At 44.5% G+C, this 22,056-nt stretch overlaps 1 protein-coding gene across 2 annotated transcripts in view; it reads left to right on the forward strand.

The window, feature by feature from the left end:
- tmem104 (transmembrane protein 104) overlaps positions 1–21,303 on the forward strand; it is a 38,100-nt gene extending 16,797 nt beyond the window's left edge. For both annotated transcript variants that reach the window (XM_041062848.1, XM_041062849.1), the window contains exons 9-10: positions 10,339–10,432; positions 18,756–21,303. In XM_041062848.1, coding sequence (XP_040918782.1) covers positions 10,339–10,432; positions 18,756–19,519 — 858 coding nt within the window. In that variant the 3' untranslated portion in view covers positions 19,520–21,303. The remainder of the gene's footprint in view (positions 1–10,338; positions 10,433–18,755) is intronic.
- Positions 21,304–22,056: the final 753 nt, after the last annotated feature.

The following is a 22,056-nucleotide window of genomic DNA, read 5'->3' on the forward strand; positions in this document are numbered from 1 at the left end:
TCTCCGTTCTTCTAACAACACAACAATATCATTTGTTTCAGCAAACGCACAAAAATGATGTGTTTACATTGAAGCGACCACAGTAATTACTCTTACTCAGTAATTCCTCTTGTTTGTCAGGATCACAGGAGGAAGTGGTGTGATGCTGTTACAGAGAGCAGGTCAGACATATGCACCAAGCTAATATTGGCCAATTTATCAGTCTAGCTCTAATATTTAGTCTGTTTAATCTATTATCCCTCGTTTTACTTTTACTTTTTACTTGAATAATTGTGCTGTTCTGTTTCCACCAGTCTGTGACACAGATGTTTGTATCTGTCCTTGGATAAAGTAAATGTAAATGTACTCCAGTTGTCCCTTAACAAGGTCCTTCCACTCAGACTTTTTTTCCTGTCTTTTTTGGAGTGGGGGGGTGGTGGGGGGGGTGAGTAGTGTAAAGCTGGTTATCTAGTGCAAGGACGTTTCAGAGTGTTGTAATGGTCTCACTTGCTGAAGGCGAATGAATGTGATTTCCATGAAATGTACAGCGGTTAGGACTGATTACAGCCGTAGTCGTCCGCACTGAGACCCAGAGTGACCTTGAGCTCTTTCTGGGTCCGGCTGCATGTTTGTGGGTTTGTGTGCTGTTGTTTGGAGCAGGAACCCACCTCCGTGTCTTTCTGAATAGACTGGGTCGTCGCTCCTTAGGGAGCAGCTCTTTAAGTGCTGCCCACTGACCCGTCGCACCCTTCCCCAAAGTGGAGGATAAAATAACTCCCATTTTCTTTTTCAGTTCTGTCTTAACGTATTGCACATTCACAAAACGTTTTCTTTTTGATTTATTCTTTCATTTTTTTCATAAGGTCTTTCATCTATTTAATTTGGGAGGAAAGTGTCCAGTGCTGAAATACAGTCTCCCTCCGGTTCCTCCTCCCCCTCCTTCTCTGCCTCCCTTTTACAATAGTTGGGATGATAGGCGTCGTGAAATAGCCATCGTCCTATTAAACCACAGGCAAATTATCGTTTTTCATTTCCTCCCCAGATGTGTCCTAAGCCCGTCATAAATCTTCAGTGTGCGCTGTTGCTCGTTATTTTTCCGTGCTCTGTGTGTAATGTTTCCTTTCTTTGAGGAGCAGAACTGCATATTATGGCTTTTAATTTGGCAAATGTCTTGGAAACGGGAGCTTGTTCAAAGTCATGGTTAAAATTAGCAGGTAGATGCTCATCAGTGTGTGCTTACAGGTGACTGTCCTTTCTTTTCTTGTTTGTAGCACCAGGGTTACACTGTGTAGCTGCTTTACTTAGTTTTTGTTTTTCTGAATTATCTTTGCTCAGTTTTCGTTCCTGGTGTATAAACAAGATTCAGGGTAGATGTGACCCTGCTGCTGGAAGGTGAGGGCTCTGTGCACGATGACTTTTTGTTCTTATTAAAATCGTGGAAGTGGAACATCCTAATCACCTGCTAAATCACACTGCAGATGACCAGTGAGTGATTAACTTTTACACATGAGCTCTGCCACAAACAGAACATCCAACTCATTAATTGTGCTTGCATATTGGAGCAGTCTTTGCTTGACAGTGATGAGACTGTGTGATTTAGTAGCGCTGCTGTGAAATAAAAGTGTCTCTGCTCCGTATTTTTTCCATCAGGTCGGCTCGATGGTCTAAAGTTGAATGTCACATAGTTAATCTTCCCAGAGTCTTGGTCAGTGATATTTTCCGAGGTTCTTGGATTGCGTTAATTTTTAGCGTAATAGCCCGAGTCAGAATTGAATCCCAAAATTTTACAATTGTTGTTTTTGTCTTGGCTTCATTTAGCGATCCATCTTCATTCAGTGTATAAAATGTACGGACTGGGCTGACTGAACTTTGTCTCAGGAAACACGATGATGCATTCTCCTTGCATCTCTGCTCTCACTTTATCCCTCCTCCACTTCTGCTCTTGTCTGAGTCGTCTACCTTCCCCTCATTACAGTCCTATCTTTAATTGTGTGGAGACACGACAGTCTCCAGGGCCACGTACCTAATTAACAGTGTAGGGTACTGTGCTGGATGTGTTTCACTTTCACCAACAGCAAATTAAATCAAAGCTGTGTTGAGTTTCTCTATAATTCTGCTCATTTCAATTAGACTTTTCAAATCTATCCATTTAGATAAAAGTATTTTCTCAGATTTTATTCATATACTTTTAATATTGTTTCCTTTACTGTAGTCAGTTTGGGTTTTCCTGCACTGTTTCCATCCTGCATCCAGAGTTACAGTAAACATGCTCCTATTATCATCTGTGCAAGCTCTCGGGCTCGTGGCAGAGAGATGTGCATGGGTGGACAGGTCCACATGAGAATATGCTATGGTCCAGTTTCCACTGTCCACACAAGAACAGAGAAGCAGTACTTTTTCAGCACTGTGTGTTGACGTAGGACAGAGTCACAATCCTGTCAATGTAAACACAACACGAACACATTTGCTGTGGCAGCAGAGGTGATTGGTTCTTCAGGTGAGGAGTCACGTACACGCACAGCCAGGTGAACGTGAAGTGTAACTGTCCAATAATCTAAAATGATGTGCCTAAGACTGGGGACTGTATGTGCTTGGTTATCAGGTTATTGTACTGGGTAAAGTTATGTCAGACCTGGACCTGAACAAACCTCCAGCGAGTCGAATCTGGCCTGACAGGTCATCCTCAGTCTGGTCCACTGGCTTCCTGAAGCCTGCTGCGCTTCTCCTTCAGATGCAGGGCATGCTCCGAGAGAGGCAGCGTTATTTATTCATATGTGTGTGTGTGTGTGTGTGTGTGTGTGTGTGTGTTGGTGTGGGGTATTTTTTGTGTGCTTGTCTTTGAGGAAGCTGAGTTTCTGTAGCTGTTGACGTTGACCCAAAGACCCAAAGGGGTGGGAGCAAACGTCCGGAGCTGACAGAGACGGTCACATAAGAGACGGATAGAGAGGCTTCTGTTGGCAGCAGATAAGCTCAGTTATATTTATGCCTGTTTCATAAAACATAAAAATATGCCCACACACACACACTCAGAGAAATTATCACATTCACCCTAAATCTGTCATTTATTAATAATATTCATAATTAGCTTTAAAAAAAAAAATAGAAATAAAATTGAGACATGTCTCTTCTAATCAATCAGCTCATGAACGTACAGGATCCTGTGGAGGTTCAGGTGATAATGTTTTGTTCTACGCTCTGAGTCAGCAAAATGTTTAGTCTGCCAGGCCAACACCTGTCACTCATTTTGATTTGACAGAAACACCTTTAAAATGGCTCCTGGGTCTCCAGGTCTGCAGACACTGAAGAGAAGGCACATGTTTGTCTTCCTGCTGTCCTCTGTTGTTGTTGATGGCTTTGACTTTATTTATATACACACAGCATCATTCACACTGATTATTGTGTAGAAGACATTTAATGTCAGATTCTTTCTTCAGCAGCACCGATATATCAACTTTATTACCTCATTAAATGAACCACAGAACATTTAAACCATGTGTCTTAGTCCTGTTCCTCTGTCACTCTGTTGGACTGGCATTTAACTGTTATTTTATCAATTCATTGATTAATCGTTTAATCTAAAAAATGTCAGTGAATACTGAAAATGAAAATCAGAATCTCACAGCTCAAGGTGACTGTGTGTTTGACCTGACCTGCAGTGTGAAAATATTCCGTTTAAAAGGAAATAACACAGAGATGTGAGAAGCTGGAACCGGAGAATATTCAGAACTTTTAAAAAATACTTAAACAATTATTCAATTATCAGAGATTATTTTGTCAGTGGACTTGTGATTCATTGAGCAGTCATTTCAGCTCCACATCCTTTGCCAAAGTGCACTCATCTCGTTATTAATTGTTATTAATTACGTTGTCACTTACACATTGTGTGTCTCTGAGAGACTGTGTGTTGGGATTCCTACCACAGGGTAAACTACCCATAGTCCATTTTTTCTTGATAAAGGGAACATAAGGCAGCATGGAACCATATATCTTAATTGGTTCCATTAATTGGTTTTTGAAATATGACAAGTCAAATAATTTTACTCATCCATTCTTTTATTATTTATTTATGCTAATTCCGTGTGCTTGATGGAGATGTTTGCCGGTGATTAATGGCGCTGAGGGTAGACTCTCGTTCATCCTGACAAACGTATAGTTCCAATATGGTTGTAAGTGCACAGCGTTGCCTCCCAGGCACGGTCTCTGCTCCACTCTGAATTATCTGCCTATCCACTCACAGCACCAACCCCCACCATCATGTTGAGCATCTTTGTCTTACTTCCTTTTCCTCCCTGCTGCCGGTGTGCTCAGTGAATCAGTTGACTTGTTATTGCTATCATAAGGGTTTGTACGTATCTCCTGGGCTTTTATGGCCTATTTTATGCCATTTCTATTCCATACCACCATGGTCAGGTTTACCTCAAGTCTTTTATCATACATGTCAACACCAAGGCAATGAATTGCCCCATAATATCCAGTACTCCATTACATCCTGTGTGTGATGTGGCTGGAGTGTGGTTTTTTCTCAGCGGCACGCAGTCACACAGCATTTTATTTTGTTCTGCATCATTAAGAAATATTGTCTGGGAATCTAAACAATCTGTCTTTTTTAGACTTTGATTCCTGTTTTTGTCATGAACACGTACTCACATATAGACAGTATGTATTGTGATGTACTGAGTACCTTGTTCGTTTTTCATTTCTGATTGATTTCAATCGATCAATCAATCCTAATGACACGAAATGCAAATTGTGGCTCACTGGCTTTGTTTCTGTCAATTTGTCTGTAGGTTGAAAAAAAGTCTCAAATTGCTCGATTCTATATTTTAAACATTTAAGGTCTCAATTCCATGTTTTAATTAAAGTTAAATGGTGTGTGCAGTTGTAGAGGTCCTGAATTATTGCATTTTTTTTTCAACTCCTCTGCTGGTGAGGAAGCATCTCAGCTACGATAACAAACGATAAAGACAACGTGAACGAATAACGAGCTGCAGTTTCAGTATTTTCTGTTTGAAATCTGTTTGGAATAAAGATTAACATCAGACACAAATGGCCAGGGATCTTGGGACCGTGGGGATTGGGAATTATAATCCCTCTTTCTGTGTTTGATTGTGGGCGGATTATCAGTGTCCGGGCTGGACCACCGCATGGAACCATCAGGGCACTTACCATTTTCAACGCTGGAGTTTTTTTTACCCACCGTGATCTCTGCTGGTCCTCCAGGTCTTCTACTGCTCGCCCTCTTTGCATCAGACAATCACTTTGCAAAATCTAAAACTAAACGGTGATTTCACAGTTAAAGTGCCTGACAGCTTGGCAGTCATGAACAAAGCGCTCATATGGCTCTCTTGGATATAAATTCAGTTACAGTGACGTCCAGGACCTTGAGGACATCTGTGCCGTCACAGTGTTTGGCTGGCCCTACAGAAATGAAGAGAAAAATATGTTGGTTAATAATTTAATGGGGGCGGACGGTCAGGGATTGACTTATGTAGCCCAACTGTGATGGATGAAGAGCCTACGCAACACGTGGCTCAGGAGAAACACTCACATATGTGCTGATTTAATGAGACCAGTGGATTGGCACCGGATTGGACCGGCACCCTCTCATCCGCACAAATCCAAAACACTGCTCTTTATAGACTTTGAAAGTGATTGACAGCTACAGCCTGGGTTGCCAGTTGGTGGCAGGTTTTCGCCATAATTGAGATCATTGACCATATCAAATCCCCGTTAATCTCTTACTCCCAAATTATAACTTTGCAGCGTCACAGAAGCCGATGGAGAAGTTGTAGAAAAGTGATGCCGTTCTGTTGCTTTTTAAAAAGCACTTATGTCCTTTAGACAGAGGACGGCAGAGAGCTGACAGGAAGTTAGCGGAGAAAGATGGGGACTGATGGGCGGCGAAGGTCCCCAGCCCGATCTGAATCGGCCACAAGCAAGTTCCCATTTTGATTTGTTTTTAAAAAAGCCCACGTTTAAATGCCAGTGTAGTTTCTTTCCAAAAACCCTTTGCTCCAAACTCACAGCTGGAAGCGGCCGAGTTCAACATCAGCCCGATGTGTCGTCCATACTGCCGAGCGACTGCATCGCAGAGACTTCTGTTGGAAGTGTTGTTTACTGCCACGTGGAGAGCAGGAAAAATGGGTTTAGCAGCAGGTTGTTCGGCCCTCTGCCTCCGACATAATGATGAAAAGCTGTTGCCCTCTGAGCATTTCCATGATTTGGGTCATGGTCTGTAATGAGACGTTGGTAGGGCAGTGAGGATCAGATAAAAAGGTGTTGTTTGGAACCGAAATAATGGTGTTCCACAAAGAACCGAGGCTGTTTGTTAATGAGGATGAAACACCTTTAAAAGCCAGATCCAAACAGGTGGACAGTTATCACGCTCGCCTACTGTTAAAAACACTTATATTTTATTTGTACCTGTACTTTAAGAATGGCAGATGTTTATGTTGTAAATTTTAATGGTTCCTTATAATATTAGAGCAGCAGGTTCTGAAATTGGGTTTAAAACCACTGCGAGTGTTCGAGTTCATGTTGGGCCGAGCACCGCACACGTCCATCATTATAAAAAGTCAATGATAATTCATTGTTTCTGTGATGAACCTGCAGTGTGAACCCTCTGAGGAGAGGTAACAGGACGGAGCTCAGTGTTCGTACCCGCCTCAGTCACCTTTGCAGTCTCTCGTCTCAGACTCACCGTTTCACTGAAGTGTGTGACAGCAGCCAGAAAGGTGTTGTCTCACACTGAGGGGGGGAAATGGCTGAATTTAAGAATGTCTTTGTTGTCAAAAGTGAAATGCACATAGTTGATGAGCGCGCTGCTCCGGAGGAGCAAAACCCATCAGCTTGCCAAACAGCAGGAAATGGGAGGGAAGCATCTAGCCAAAACTGATTCATGCCACTTTTCTCCTGACAGAATTTCTTTCTGTTTATTGAGACGTTTATTAAACCGAACGTGAAACGTAAGCAGTTTCTGTGGCGAGGAGGAAAAAATGCAGACGGAAATCTGTATGTCGGCATTTGCAAGCAAGAGTGAGATGAAATTGCTAGAACGGCCTGAACAAAGTATTAAATGAATAAATGCATCGGGACCAAGTGTCAATCTGTCTGCGTTATGAAACTCTAGTTATATTCATCTCTTGTTCTCCTGTTGTCTGACAGTTTTATTTCTCTGGTTCACACTGCTGCATGTTTCCAGCAAACCTGTGTGATATTAATATAATTATTATTATTAGATTGTACATCATTAAGCACAGAGTTCGATGATGATTTCTCTGTGCAGAAAATGTTTCTCTGGCTTTTCAGCAGGTTTTCTCGTCTCTCTCTGAAGCTTCATCTGACACATGAAGATCTGTGAACGTGTTCAATCATTTTACACATCAGGACGTCTCAGGTGCAAAAAACACGTCCGCTGTGGCGCCGCAGCTCATCATGTGACAGCCATCATGTAGAGCTCTCAGCACCAGCATCATGTGACACTTTGCTGCACATCAACAGAACCACACAATGTGGGCTAAATAAAATAGGTGTACTGTAGTTAATGTCTCACATGTAGAAGAAATCTACATGTGAGACTGTTCCTCACTGTTGGATTCCTCAGTAAATACATTACCTGTAGAGACTGTGCTCAACAGACATGTTTTTTGCCATATAATCCCAAGGCTGTGGGTCATGGCGCTCTGTCAGAGGTGGCCCCTTTTTTTTAATCCATTCTGTTCGTCAGGAAAGAAAAGACCGGGCGAGTTTTACATGACAGTTGTTGTACTGATGGAATCAGTGCTGTGAAAATGTACGTTGTCCTAAATGAATCTGTTTTTTGTCCTTGTCCATTGTTTTTTGTACCTCCTGTGTGCTTCCTACTTCATGCACCACAGATCCTATTCAAAGTGCACAGAAGCACTACCTTTGTTTTTTTTTAAGGTGGACTGGGTGAAGTGTGATCTCCTGCTGGCTGTGGCTTCAGTGACACTACCAGTTTCTCTCTCTGCCCTGGTAGGGTCATGCCAGTTCTCTGGGTCTGAGTCACCCTACAGCACATGGCATCTGATGCCTTCACGCTCGCCCACTCACTCACACCCTTCCTCTCTTTCCTGTGCTCCGCTGTGGGAGTACATGCATCCTCTGATATTTAGTTTAAGCCCCCATTGTCTACTTAATGGACTGTCTTGGCGGTTTTACATGATTTAGCCCATTAACTTCAGGTATTTTACATATGACATTAGTGCCAGCCATTTCCCCGAGTATAACAAGGTTTTAGAGATCAACATAAAAATGAAGGTGTGCTTTGAAAATGGTGGTCAGTAGTGTTAATTACCCAGGACATGATTAACCAAAGATCATCATGGGTTATTGTATGATTCAAATTTAGTCCTTTTCTTCTTAATATAAAACCTGTTGAATTCAGAATAACAGAAACATGCCACCGAATAATAGAATATAATCACATTCCCAGCAGCCACGTGATGGTCTGTGCTGGTGATCTGGTTGTTGCATGTGCAGTTTGCTCTCTACAGAAGAAGGTGTGGTAGTCGTTTCTTTTCTGGGGCGGTGTGGTGCTCTGGCATTGCTCTCGTTGTTGAGATACAGTTGAGCAGTCCACTGTCCTCAGGCCATTGTTCAGTCGGGGGTTTTATGGGAGACTGTGAGCAGTGGGAGGCGCAGCCTTGATTCATGAGTGGTCCTGAAACTGCAGAGGAATTCATCAGCCACGTGTCCTCGTACAAACAGGCTCAGAGCTGCTAACCCTCAGGGATATTTCTCTGCCCATCGAGGCTGGATCTACTGAGAGCTGTCTGTGTAGGAGCGTTTACTCTATATAACTATGTTAACAGCTGTGGAAATAAACTATTTATTTACTGTTTACACTATAAAGTAAACAGAAAAAATATCAGAACTATCAGGCCCAGGCTCAGGTCACAGTGTGGTTTGGAAAGAAAAGCAAAGACTCAGGGAAAGGCCTCCTGTGTGGAACATTCAGGGCCCGTCAGCCAGCTGCCATTAATTTCACTGTCGTCTTCAGACACATCTCTTTTCATAACGATTCATTCATTACCTCCAATGCCTGTGCAGATTTATGCTTTGGCTCGTCTTGAGCTTCGGCTGCACTTTGCCAAGAAGACAGCAGGTAATATTTAAATACATAGACACAGAGGCATCATCATTACTCAGCAGAATTACAGGCTGTTATTTTTCACCTCTCACGCTCACACATACCTCAGGTGTCCATCTGTACATCTGGAAACAATAGCTGACTCTTGCTGTCCGACAATCCCTCGTTCCCCTGCAGTGTTCTGTTCTGCTGGACACTTTCAGAAACTTTTAAGTCATCATTTTGTCCTCACTGCATCATCCATTGTGGTATGATGTACTAATTTAGAGAAACTGCTCTTGCAAGCTATGCCCCCTGTAGCTTAGTTTATAAATACGTCTAATTACGTGCAAACACCTTACATTAATGTTAAGTAAAAGTTCCACAACATGTCTTTTAGTGATATCTGTTCCTGTGACCTTGGAGTGATGCATGTTGCCATGCGACCAAACCTTTTCTTCATAATCAATAAAAACCTGAACATCACAAAAACCAAACTTGTTGAAGCACATTATGAATAAAATGCTCGACCTTTATTATAAATTAGATTCTTGTTGCTGAAATATTTTTTTGCTGTGATTTTTCTGAGCATTAGCAAAGTCACTCTGGCACGCAGCTCGTGGAGCAGCCGTCTTTCTGTCCACTCTTTCTTCGTGTCTGAGCACAACTCTGACCTGAAGTGTTACTCTGCAGAGATGTGTATGTAAGTGTGTGTTTGTCCATATGTGTTTGATCGGAGAGTAAGGTCCCTCTTTGAAACCCTGCGGCTGCTCTTGAGGTGAAATGGCACACAAGTGCCTGCGTCTGAGATCACATGCCTCTTAGACCGTCAGAGAACGGGGACAGAGGGGAGGAGGAGGAGGAGGAGGAGGAGGAGGACTGAAGGGAACTGATGGAATTGGAGCTACAGTAGCTGAGCCACTGTCTCTGATTGCAGCTCTTGATAAAGAAAGTCTCTGATAGGCAATCAGAGCTGTGGCCTGAGAGGATTTGAAATTTTTGTCGGGCTGTGGATCAGTCCACCTGTTCATCAGTTCACCTATCTTTCAGAGTGCTGATGGGATTTTTGCAGCACTTGGGGAATGATGCGTCTCCACTGGTGTTTCAGAATGACATGTCAGGGAAGGAGTATTAACAGAGGTCAGGCAAACACAAACATGCCACAGTGCTGATGGAAGGAGGGCTGTGTCATCCTGAGTTAGTTAAACATGTTTAGTCTTAAACAGCAATCAGAGCATTCACCACTTCTTCTCTTTATCTCTCTGCAGAGTGTGTTCACCGTTCTGTTGGGACCTTTCGCCTTCTTCAACGCTCAGAAGACCAAATATCTTCAGATCCTCACCTCATTCATGCGCTGGATTGGTAAGACTAAAGAAATGTTCCCTCACTAACACTGATTATTCAGTTTGCTGAGATTTTTGACCTCAGAGATCTCAGCTTTTTCTTTCCCTTTTTACTGATTCCCTTTGCTTTCCTCCAGCCCTCTCTTTCTACCTACACATATTTCCATTTTCTAGATGTCTCCTCCCATTTCTCTCACCCCCCACCCCCTCCCACACCTGTGTGGCTGCTGTGCCCAGGTCCGTCCATCATGGTTTGGTCCTGCTCTGTGTCTTTGATTCCCATCTCCCCTCATTCCTCAGCCTGACAGGCTTGACAGCCCGTCCCAAGCTTGATTGGACCGTCACTCACAGGGCGACGGACGAAAATAAACCGCCCGTCCTGGGCCTGCTGTTGAAATCACAACACCACTGAATCATGGTGCTCCCGCCACCCCCGCACAGCCGCGTGCAAGCTCCCGCAAACACCACACAAACACAGCAGCATGCACGCTGTCCACTGGCTAAATAACACAGGGGGTTTCAGCCGCACCTTTCACTCTTCCTCATCTGTGCTCGCCCTCCACCAGCTCCCTGTGTAATTGATTGGTTCAGAATCGCTCCAGAGGAAGCTTTATTTTTCCTCTGTGTGTTTGAGCCATAACATCAGGAAACGCATGCTCAGAAATCCAATAAATAAAATAAAATCAGGTTTAGGTTTAAAAAATCTAGAACAACATTGGAATGGATTTCATTTTTAGAGAAACACTGTGGTATATTATGATTTTTTTTCCAGGTATACACTGGTTTGAGTCACACAGTGTTTACCACTGTGATCACGGTAAGAAGGGGGGTAACAACCCTGGAATCAGAATACCTGATTATCAGACCTTAGACGTCTTGGCCATGTTCTAAAAATACAAAGAAGACATCGGCCGCTCTGTCCATGATTCTGTTTGGTCATTAATTGACCGTTGGCTTTGTTCCTTTTATTTTTTCTTTCTCGCGTCTTGGTGTTTACTGCAGAGAACTGAGTGCTTCTCCTGTTCAGACAGTTTTGCTAAAAGGGACAGCAGAATGCAGTTATGCTGTTAAGACATTATTTCTTTTCAGAAATGCGTCTTTTTTGGACAGCTGCAGGGTGTTTGCTGTGAACGCCCTGTGACTACAACATCCTACAGGTCTCCCCTGTGGATGTGTGCAGGCAGTCAGAGGTGCTTTCAGAGCTGCTTCGAACGTGTCAGCATGTGATCCATTTTAGAAATAACCAGCTTAAAGTGAAACTCCACACAGCACCTGCCTCTGAAGCATCCACCACGGAGCCCCTGCAGGCTCTGAAGGTTCCTGTAAAAGATTTTTAGTTCGCTCTTTCATGAAAAATGGTGGTTGTGACTTGACTGATGAATTGAAGCTGAGCTCAGCCACTGGGCACTGAAGGAGGAAACTGTAAACTCTGGTTGGGGGATCACTCGGATAGAATTTCAGCTGATTATTTTGGCCTCTGGATTTATTTTATCTAGAACCACTGACACCAAACTCTGCAGATGTAAGACCCCACCCCTGACCAATCCTCACCACTCCTTGGATACACCTGCAGTCACCTGTGCTGACCTGTGTGGCAGCACGGTGTGCTGGATGTCAGGGTTAACGGCCGGCTGGTGCGTCGGGGCCCTGCCTCCTGCCCTCGGCTCCAGCCTGGTCACGGTTGTTGTCGCTCAGCTGCACCTTCACCTTCTTACCCAGCGAGCCCTGTTTATTACAGCAAGCGTGAGTGATGGTGTGACTGCCTGCTGCTGCGCTGCCTGTTGCATGCTGGGATTTTCAGTGGAGTAACCGTTAGCTCGGGTCAGTGTGACACCTTGTTCTGAAGCAGGCCTCTTTCAGAGACAGAATTAGTGGATTTTCTGTGATGCAGCTGTAGATTTTCAGAGTTTTCTGTCACTGAGCTCAGTCCAAATATTTACTGATGTCTCTGAACAGTGTCTCAGAGAGCGTTCTGCAGAGACAGAGAAAAGCATCCGTATATACATTTTTGTTATTGATAACCTGGAAGACTTTCTCTGAAGTTCGCCATCCTCCCACCCTGACTGACAGGCTCGAGCACCGTCCACTCCCACCAGTCGTCATTCATCGCCTTTTGAAATTTCGACAGCTTGTTGACCTTTATGCTGCACATGACATTCATCATTACCTTAACCTTTCTGATGAGTCATCATTTGCAAGTGGCTTTTGTGAATTTAGACAAAAGCATGGAAACAGCACTTCTGTCACCAGGCGACATTACAAGCCAAATTAGTGGTGGTAGTTAGAGGTTCATTGGCCTTTTACAGTATATTTCAAATACATTATAAATCACAACAAGACTCAGACAGTATGAATACAAATGAGATGTATAATAGTTAGTTACCTTCTGCTTTCATATTTGTATTCATAAATTCATGGAAAGGTAAATGCTGTAGTAACCTGTTGCAGCCAGCCTCCTCACTGTGAGCAGGAGGGATCACTGTCAGCTCCCCAGAACACCGCCTCTGAACGGAGAGGAGCACAGAGCCTGTCTAATTGATATTGAGTGGTATGAGAGGAAGGGAACACATTAACAGCCTCCTCGCTCAGTAAACGAGTATTAATCACTTCCGCCCATCTCTCCTGGGTGGCGTGGATAGCAGTGTGGAGCCTCTGAGGGGTTACTGTCTGTATTAACGGGTGAGTCGGGAGCATATGGATCCTGCACTGACCTTTGTTTCAGAAAGCTGTTAAAGAAACGAAGACTTCATGGATAAAAAGTTTGGTTTTTGTTCTGAAACATGCTGCTAAACAGTTTTACATAGAGTAAGTCTGCACTGACTTTAAAGGCTCTTTTTTTTTGTTGGTCAGAGGGAAAAAAAACTCTTTAAATTTACTTTGATTCAATATTGTTAAACAATAAAACATGAAAACTTTAAAAGGGTTTGGGTACTTTTTATAGGCTTGTATTTATATAGTTTATAAAATAAAGCTGAGGTTTACTTCCTTTATTTTTTAACTCACTTCTGTTTTGTACAGATTTTATTTGAGCACACACAAAAATGTAATGCTCAAATAAATTTTGCATCATTGTGCGTGTTAGTAAACTGAATGTTTAGGTGAAATACAGTGAGCGGCACAATTTCCTTCCTCTGCAGCAAGAAAAAATAACTGTTAGTCAAAGGCTCATAGCTCCAGTGATCCATGGCTCTCACCATCCATCTCATGTTCTTAGTTTACTGCAGCATCGTATAAGGAGCTAAGAAAGTGTCCGCGGGGACATTCACCGCTGCCCGGTGCCATTCTAAATGGACGAGGGGGGGAGACATTGTTTTTGAAGGTCAGGGGGACTCTGGTGGCTCGTTGAGTGGAAAGTTCAGTTTGTCCGGAGCATGCAGCTCACAGAGGGACGGTGAAATATGAGCGAGTCTTAATGAACCGTACAACAGAGCCACAGTTCAGAGGTCCTGGAAAATTACATTTAAGGAAAACATCATTCCTTTCCTGAGTTTCTGTGACACCAAGGACTAAAGCATCGAATCCACATGATCGCGGCCACTTTGACTGTTTTTACAGGTCTTTTTTCTTTTGTCAGTGCACCTGTCCTCCATCCCTGCTCAGTATTGATGTGCTTTTGCCTAATGAGAGGTTTGACTTCCTGCTGAGATGAGTTCCAGGTGATTGAAGGGGTGTTTGGTGGATGGCTTCTTTGGTCAAAGAACGTGATCTGTGAGGTCTAACTAAGCCTCTAATTATGCTCGGTGACCTTGTTTACCTCAGCGATGCCTTCATCTGTGGGCATGAATGATTTGAAGGGATGAATTGAAGCGGCACCTTTTAGCCGAGAAGTTATTTTTTTAATGGACAGAATCTCTTTGTTCAAACCTGTAATGTGTTGCATAAACTCCGGAGCCTCTAACTTTGCTTTACTTGACATTAATATGAAGCAAATTATGTAAATTTTTATTACAACATTTAAATCAGTGAACAAAATGTTGCCCTCCTTCCCACCACAGAGCGGAGGGTGCACGATGGAATAATTTCAGTAAGCACAGGCACATAATTGGTTATTACCTTTTTTTTAAAATGTGAATTCTTTGTTTTAATTGTTCCTTGTCTTGCCGATCATAGAGGCAGGTGCACGTAGCTTCTTATCTGTGGATCGTGTACAGGTTTTCCGAGCTCTGGCTGAGTGAGCTAACTGATGTAGCTGTCTGACGGTGTCGTGGAGTTTGGCTGGTTCTTCCCTGTGAACCCGGGCTGCTGTATGAGGCGCTAAACACTCGACCAACTGCTGTGCTGCTCTGTGCTGTGTTTACTGATAGTCCTATCTGAGATCGCACAGCTTGTTACGAGGCAAAGCAGCCACTTATCACTCAGTCGCCCACCAGACACAGACGCACCAGCAGCCCGCTAGCTCCGGTCCTGATAGGTTTGAAGTGATAGAGCTCTACCACAGCAAGAAACCCTGAAACCCTGGTGAGAAGTGGGCAAAGAGCCGGCGCCACTAATTACCGCAGAGATTATCCAAGAGTGCTCAAGGAGTGTCTCTCTTAATTAATGATGGGATGATTGCTGCGCTCTAAAACAACCAGCGGGGGAGATGTTTAAATCGGCAAACAGAATTAGAAAGCAGTAGAGCAGCAGCAACAGAACCTTGCGTTACAGTAGAGTACAGTTTGTTTCCGTAGTGTTTAAAATGCTGTCACAGCAGTGCCATTCTTTTCAGGCGCAGCTGAGAAGTCCTTGACCTTCTCACTATCATCAGTGAATCGCTCACGTTTAAGTGTCCGAGCCGTTCGCTGTGAGGAGCGAGACCCACCGACGTGCAGCTTTCCTGTGCTCCGTCACACACCAGATGGATCACCTCTCACCTTCTACCATTTCCTACTCATTAATTGAGTCCAGGAATCCCATCTCTTTGGACACAGTCCTTCTCCGTAGGCAGTCAATGACTCCTTGGAGTATTGAGAATGTCTGCCAGCCTTGGGTTAACAGCCGCAGCTTTGTTTTCTACCAGAGAGAATACAGCTGTAAGAGCCTCCTCTGGAGGGTTGTTAAGTTAAAGCATTCCTCACAAGGTCATTCCCACTCTCATCCAGGTAAAATAAATCACAGGCTGCATGATGGACGGCCAGTAGTTACGTGGACGCGATGTGTGGCTGTTTGACACCTGCTCAATTTACTCAGTTCCCGTGTTCGCATGTCAGGTGCAGTGGAGAGTATTGGCGGAGCCCGGCGTGTCAGTGTGAAAGTGCATGTAATCACCATATCCTGACAGATTTCCGCTCAGGTAAACGGCTCAGTGCGTCTGAAGGAGCGAGCTCCGTGGACGGTCTGTGGGCAGACCGGGGATGTTGCTGCTGGATTGTCGGTGGGCGACGGAGGTTTTGTCAGATGGAGCTTCATCAGTGAGTCAGTGTCGTCTACATAAAAGGGAAGGAGACCATAGAGGAAGTCATGTTTAGATTAAATGTGTGTTTCCTGTGTCACTGCATAATGCATTTGAATGTGACTTACACCTCCTCTTTCATGACGCCAGTGGTCTCGGAGGCCGTATTGAATTTACCGTGTAAACAAACCACGGGACGGTCTTTCCTGAGTCCTTCGAAGCCGTCGGTGCGATCAGGGCTAACACGCTCTGATTTCATGGCTGCTTCAGCGTCGAGATTCATATCTACAGGTGCGATGAGTGCGATGAAATTGTCGCATGGCGCCATGATTTGCCCACCTCGTGTAGCATGGAGCAGATGAGAGTCGGTGACAAATGAGCACATTATGAAAAGCTTTATCGTGCTGACTTCGTTCTGGGTGCTCGGCTCCTCTCTGCCATCTGATTGACTTTCAATTTCTTTGAAAAATAATGGGTCAGTTCCTGTGTCTTAAGTAAGACAAATGACTTCTCTGAAATGGAGGCAGAAAAAAAGATGGAGGATTTGGAATATTATAACTAGTTATTAACCCTCATTCACATGAACTGGGTGCTTACCAGTATGACCAGCAGAATCACTCTTACAGCATCTTAATTTTGGCTGGACTTGCAAAAAGGTGCCCAGCCACCCTGAGGTACTCTTAATTAAAAGCCCCATGCTTGTTTCCTTCCTGTGCTGCCTGCGAGTGCTGGTGTCAGGCAGAAGGACAGAAGCCTCCGATCTCCTGTCCTGCACCTTCTTCTCTCACGGACAGACTGGCAGGTGGCTGTGCTCGCTGCTTCACACACAGCTGCTTTCAGTCAGAAAGGTGGGGAGAAGACGGGAGTTTGACGGAGAGTGAAGGCGGAGGAGCAAAGGGACGACAGATGGGTTGTGGTGATGGCTCTTTCACACATTTAAGATGTTTTTGGGGAGTAATGCAGTTACAGGGTGCACGTAGACAATAAAAGACATCAGAACACTTTCTCAGACATCTGTGTAAAGCTGCAATGATTAGTTGTTTAATCAGTGGATTGACAAAAAAACAAGAACAGTTGTGATAACGGATTAATCATGATGTGACAGGTTACAGCTTTTCTTTGTCATAAATGAATGAATGAATTTGTACCTTTAGGTTTTGGAATGTTCATCAGTTGTAAATGATTTATCAAGAAAATGCAGGTCAGATTAATCAATAATGAAAACACCTCTGCGTGTCCTTGTCCTTGAAAGCTGGTCTGTTGCCCAACCATTTGACCTGTCTCTATAGGGGGGGGGTAAAGGTCGGAGTGGGGAGGGTTGCAGCTCGCAGAGCTTCCCCACAGTCACAGATTACATTGGATGGAGGCCAAAGATGCATTAAATCCTGAACAACAAGTTCACAGACGTTGGCTGCTGACGTGTGTGTGTGTGCGTGTGTGTGCGCTCACGTCTTCTCTGACGTGAGTCTATGAAAAGTGTAAAATGAAGGTGTGTTACGTAGCAGGTGGTGCTGGTTAGATCTTTACACTCTGTGTTTTTGAAGCTCAGTTTTCCAGTTTTTCTCTGAAAGGCAAAAAATGTGTTTGTTTGTTTTTTAGCTGATTGAACTCAGAGCTCCAATCAGAAAATATTCTCCAGTGAACAATCTTTTGTTGTGTTATTATGGCTGTTGTTTCTTTTTTAATCCTCCACAGAAACGTCCAGTTCTGTAGCCACATCCCCTCCACCCTGTTAAAGCACTATGACCTGGTGTATGGGCTGACTTAAATATCTCCTTCCAAGGCTGCAGGGACCTCACTCTGTCAGTTATGCATTACGCCCAGTGTGTGGAAGTGTATGGAATGATTTTCTGCGTATGTGTGGCAAATTATGATCCGAGTGTCGCGTCCTAAATGTCATCCTGTGTTTAAAGGACAGCTGATGATGAAAGCTGAGGAGCTGGCCGCTGGCCATCGCGGGGCTATGACTAACTCCTGGTGTCACGGGCTGATTGAGTGTGTGTGGAGGTGACTGTCAGCCCATAACAGGACCGCGTGCCACGCTCAGAGGTCTCCTTTAGATACGCTCATGCTAGCTGCCAGAGAGGCACCTCCAGGAATCAATTGGTGATGCGATGTGAACAGCAGGGGGCGGAGACACATGGTGGGGGGGCTTCTCTATCTTCACCTGGCTGCAGTGACTTTATGTCGGGCCATGAAATGTTTTCACAGCTGATGTCTCTGGGACAAACAGCTGGAGGGCAGGGCCACACTGGGAGAATGAACTTTATCCACATGAGGTGAATTACTTTCCCTTTAAAGTACGAGATTAAACATTTCAGCAAAAAACATCCAAAACATCAGTAACACAATAATATGGAACCTGTGTGTCTGAGGTACAGCAGGTTTATTTATACACACAGTTCAAGATAATTCAGGTTACGGAGCCCAGAAGTAAGAAGAGGCAGTAAAATGTAATTGGAAGTCAGTCATAGAAAACTTTGTCACATATGTAAACAGGCCCATCTCATCATCTGAATGTTCTCTACCTTTTGTCAGTCTCAGGCCTCCATATCACATAATGCATTGGAAACATAAAAAAATGCAGCATGACATTTAATCACAAACTAAAAGAGTAGAGTTTTTTTTTTAAAGAAATGAAAAAGATAAAAATAGAAGTAAATAAAAGGGAGTTTGGTCAAAGGCAGAGGATGTTAACCTGGATTAAAATGTCGTCAAAGTCAGGGAGAGTCCTCTGTTTTCAGCTCTGTGATGTTTAATCTCTAAAAGCTGCTTCTCCGTGTTTAGCCTGGACTGTAGGAACAGTTAACAGAGCGCTGCCACCTGAGAAAGACAGTCAGAGATGTTCTGGTCCTAAACCAGAGGGTTTGAGATGGAAATAACAACACAGCGTTTTTGTTGTCGCCACCTTTGTGTGTGATTTACCGTCACGGTGTGTCCTTTAATTCATCTCCTCTTCTGTTTTCCACAGCGTTCACCATGATGATCATCTTGGCTCTCATCCGCATCGGTAAAGGCACCGGTGAGGGCCACCCCCCTGTCGCCTCTCTCTCTGGAGTCCCCAACCTGTTCGGGGTGTGCGTCTACTCCTTCATGTGCCAACACTCCCTGCCCTCCCTGGTGACGCCCATCTCTGACAAGAAACGTGTCGGCACCCTGGTGTTGGCAGACTACATCCTGATCCTGGGCTTCTACGTCCTCCTGTCGTTCACCGCCATCTTCTGCTTTGACAGCTCACTGCTGCACGACATGTACACCCTGAACTTCACGGACAACTGCCACGTGTTAGATATCCCAGTGCTGCGCTACTTCTTGGGCTTGTTCCCGGTTTTCACCATCAGCACCAACTTCCCCATCATTGCCGTCACGCTTCGCAACAACTGGAAGACCCTGTTCCACCGGGACGGAGGCACCTACCCGTGGGTGGTGGACCGCGTTGTGTTTCCCCTCATTACCCTGGTGCCCCCGATCCTAGTGGCCTTCTGCACCCACAACTTGGAGTCCCTGGTGGGCATTACAGGATCCTATGCTGGCACAGGGATCCAGTACATTGTCCCAGCCTTCCTTGTTTATTACGCTAGACGCCACCTGGAGCCCGTGATGGGCAGAGATGCCATCAACAAGCACCAGTCTCCCTTCCGCCACGCTTTCTGGGTGTGGTTTGTTTTGCTGTGGGCCGCCTTCTGCCTCATGTTCGTCACGGCCAACATCATCCTGACTGACACCAAGAAGTGAGAACTCACTGCCCCCAAAACTTTCTTTATCTGTTTGGCCAGTTTCTTTGTTCCTGAACACGAGGCCTTACTCGCTGCTGGTTGGACGGTGTGCCTTTTTACGGGACTTTTGTTGCATAAATTAAATGTAATTAACAGTAATTTATCACATTTGTTAAAAGGGACCAAATGTAAAGTGTTAATGTTCCATTATAAAAGCTGGAACAGTGCATGGAAGTAATGAAAGGGAGTTTATTAAAAGGATCTTTTGAAACACCTGACAGAGGTTTTCACAGGATTTTGCACAAATAACTTTCCAAAAAAAAAAACAAAAGGGTTCAGTATAATTCAAATGAACCGTTTCATACCGAAGTGTTGTACATGTATAAAGTGCAAAAGCTGTCGGACACAGGGACAGGGAGTGTCAGACGCTGTCTTACTTTGCCTCACTCAAACTCAAACTGTGGGAAAGTTAGTGCTGAATGATCCACTGGACCTTCAGGCCGGAACGTTCCAATAAAAATATATGAACGCAATCGAAAGAGCCGAGCGGCGGCAAGAAGAAGAGCCTGTCACATCCCAGACTCGCATCCTGCTGCAGAGCTGCTTGGCATCTGCACAGCTCAGTAATGAAATTGGAACAGAAACAGAAACCAACAGAAGAAGAGAAAAACAAACAGATCAGGGACGATCGGTCTTTGGTGGCTGATGTGTATCCATCCCTCGGCCCCGTGTGAACAATGAAGCTCCATCCGTGACAGATAGGCCTCCAGGAAGAGCTCCATCTCTGTTTATCACCAGACGCTGGCGCCTGTAGTTCACACGCAGGGCATGTCTCCCGTCTTTTACTGCTCAGCACCCGTTCATGACTCTGTCAGGCTCATCCTGTATCTATCACACGGCCCAGCACCTGACAGGATAATCCTGATCTACAGTGCTTCAGCTTCAGCTATGGGGAAATCTTCAGTCGCCCAAAGGGAAGGCTACTACTGGGCCAACTGTCACTGCACAGCTTCACCCACCACTCTCTGTGCAGTTAGTACAGTTCAGTGATACTGGTTTCACTGGCGGCTTCCTCTCTGAGTGGTGCGTCTGTTTCCACCTCTGACCCATCGGATGGTTCTGTCTCACACTACAGAAACACGTTTTCCTGTTTGTCTGATGTGAACTGACCCTTTACACTTCACCGATGCTCAGCTTTACCTCACCAAACTCGAGGACATTATGGGATGTTAGACGTGTGAGACTGGAGCTGGATGACGCCGCACCTGTCAGACCGTGTGTGAAGTCTCCTTTCACTTCCCACTGCAGTGTGAACGTTTTAGAGTATGTGAAGGTGAATGAGTGAAGGAGGAGCGCTTTGAAAGCACAGCTGTAGTTTGAAATCAGCGCGTAATAATGGAACGCGTTAAACGGTAACCATAGCAACCGTTACCTCTCTCCGGTGCAGCTCCACTAACAACGAGATCAACGAGAAACACTTGAAAAAAAGGCTGATGTGTGGCGTGGTCAGAGACGTCCCGTCAGAGACGTCCCGTCAGAGACGTCCTGTCAAAGACGTCCCGTCAAAGAACAGAATAGAAACGCTCTGTTGTTTCTACTTGTTTCTCTCCGTAATGTTCTTTAACTTATTTGCTCTTACATTATATCATAATATGAAGCAACATTTCTGAGCTGATTTGACTGTTGATGCTACCTGTTCTGTTCTACCTGTTCTGTTCTGCCTGTTCTGTTCTGCCTGTTCTGTTCTGCCTGTTCTGTTCTGCCTGTTCTGTTCTGTTCTGCCTGTTCTGTTCTACCTGTTCTGTTCTGCCTGTTCTGTTCTACCTGTTCTGTTCTGCCTGTTCTGTTCTGCCTGTTCTGTTCTACCTGTTCTGTTCTACCTGTTCTGTTCTGTTCTGCCTGTTCTGTTCTACCTGTTCTGTTCTACCTGTTCTGTTCTGCCTGTTCTGTTCTGCCTGTTCTGTTCTACCTGTTCTGTTCTGCCTGTTCTGTTCTACCTGTTCTGTTCTGTTCTACCTGTTCTGTTCTGCCTGTTCTGTTCTGCCTGTTCTGTTCTACCTGTTCTGTTCTACCTGTTCTGTTCTACCTGTTCTGTTCTGCCTGTTCTGTTCTACCTGTTCTGTTCTACCTGTTCTGTTCTACCTGTTCTGTCGACAGATCTACAGCACAAACCGCTTTTTTTTCTCCTTTGTTTAAATCAGAAAAATCTTATCATGTCATTTTGCATCTGGGTTTTTTCTTGACTCTTATTGGACAGGTGAAGGTGAAAGGACACTCCAGCTGTTGTAGCAGTGGTGGTGCGTTACTGACGGATGTAGACGTGTCTCTGTTTGGATGTGGTTGCACGTTACACGTTTACGTTCTCGCTCTCGTGCTGTTTGGTTTTCATCCTCCCAGACTCTCATGTCACAGGTGTGTTTGTTTTTTTTTTTCCTCTTCACCTGAGCTGGAACATATGAATGAAGATTACAAACGTTTTAATCTTGGACACAGCAGAACTTTCTAATTTAATCTGAGGGTAGATTTAAGGGTGTGTGCGTGTGTGTGTGTGTGTGC

The sequence above is a fragment of the Toxotes jaculatrix genome, chromosome 18, assembly GCF_017976425.1.
Source record: "Toxotes jaculatrix isolate fToxJac2 chromosome 18, fToxJac2.pri, whole genome shotgun sequence".
In the NCBI taxonomy this organism is placed as follows: Eukaryota; Metazoa; Chordata; class Actinopteri; family Toxotidae; genus Toxotes; species Toxotes jaculatrix.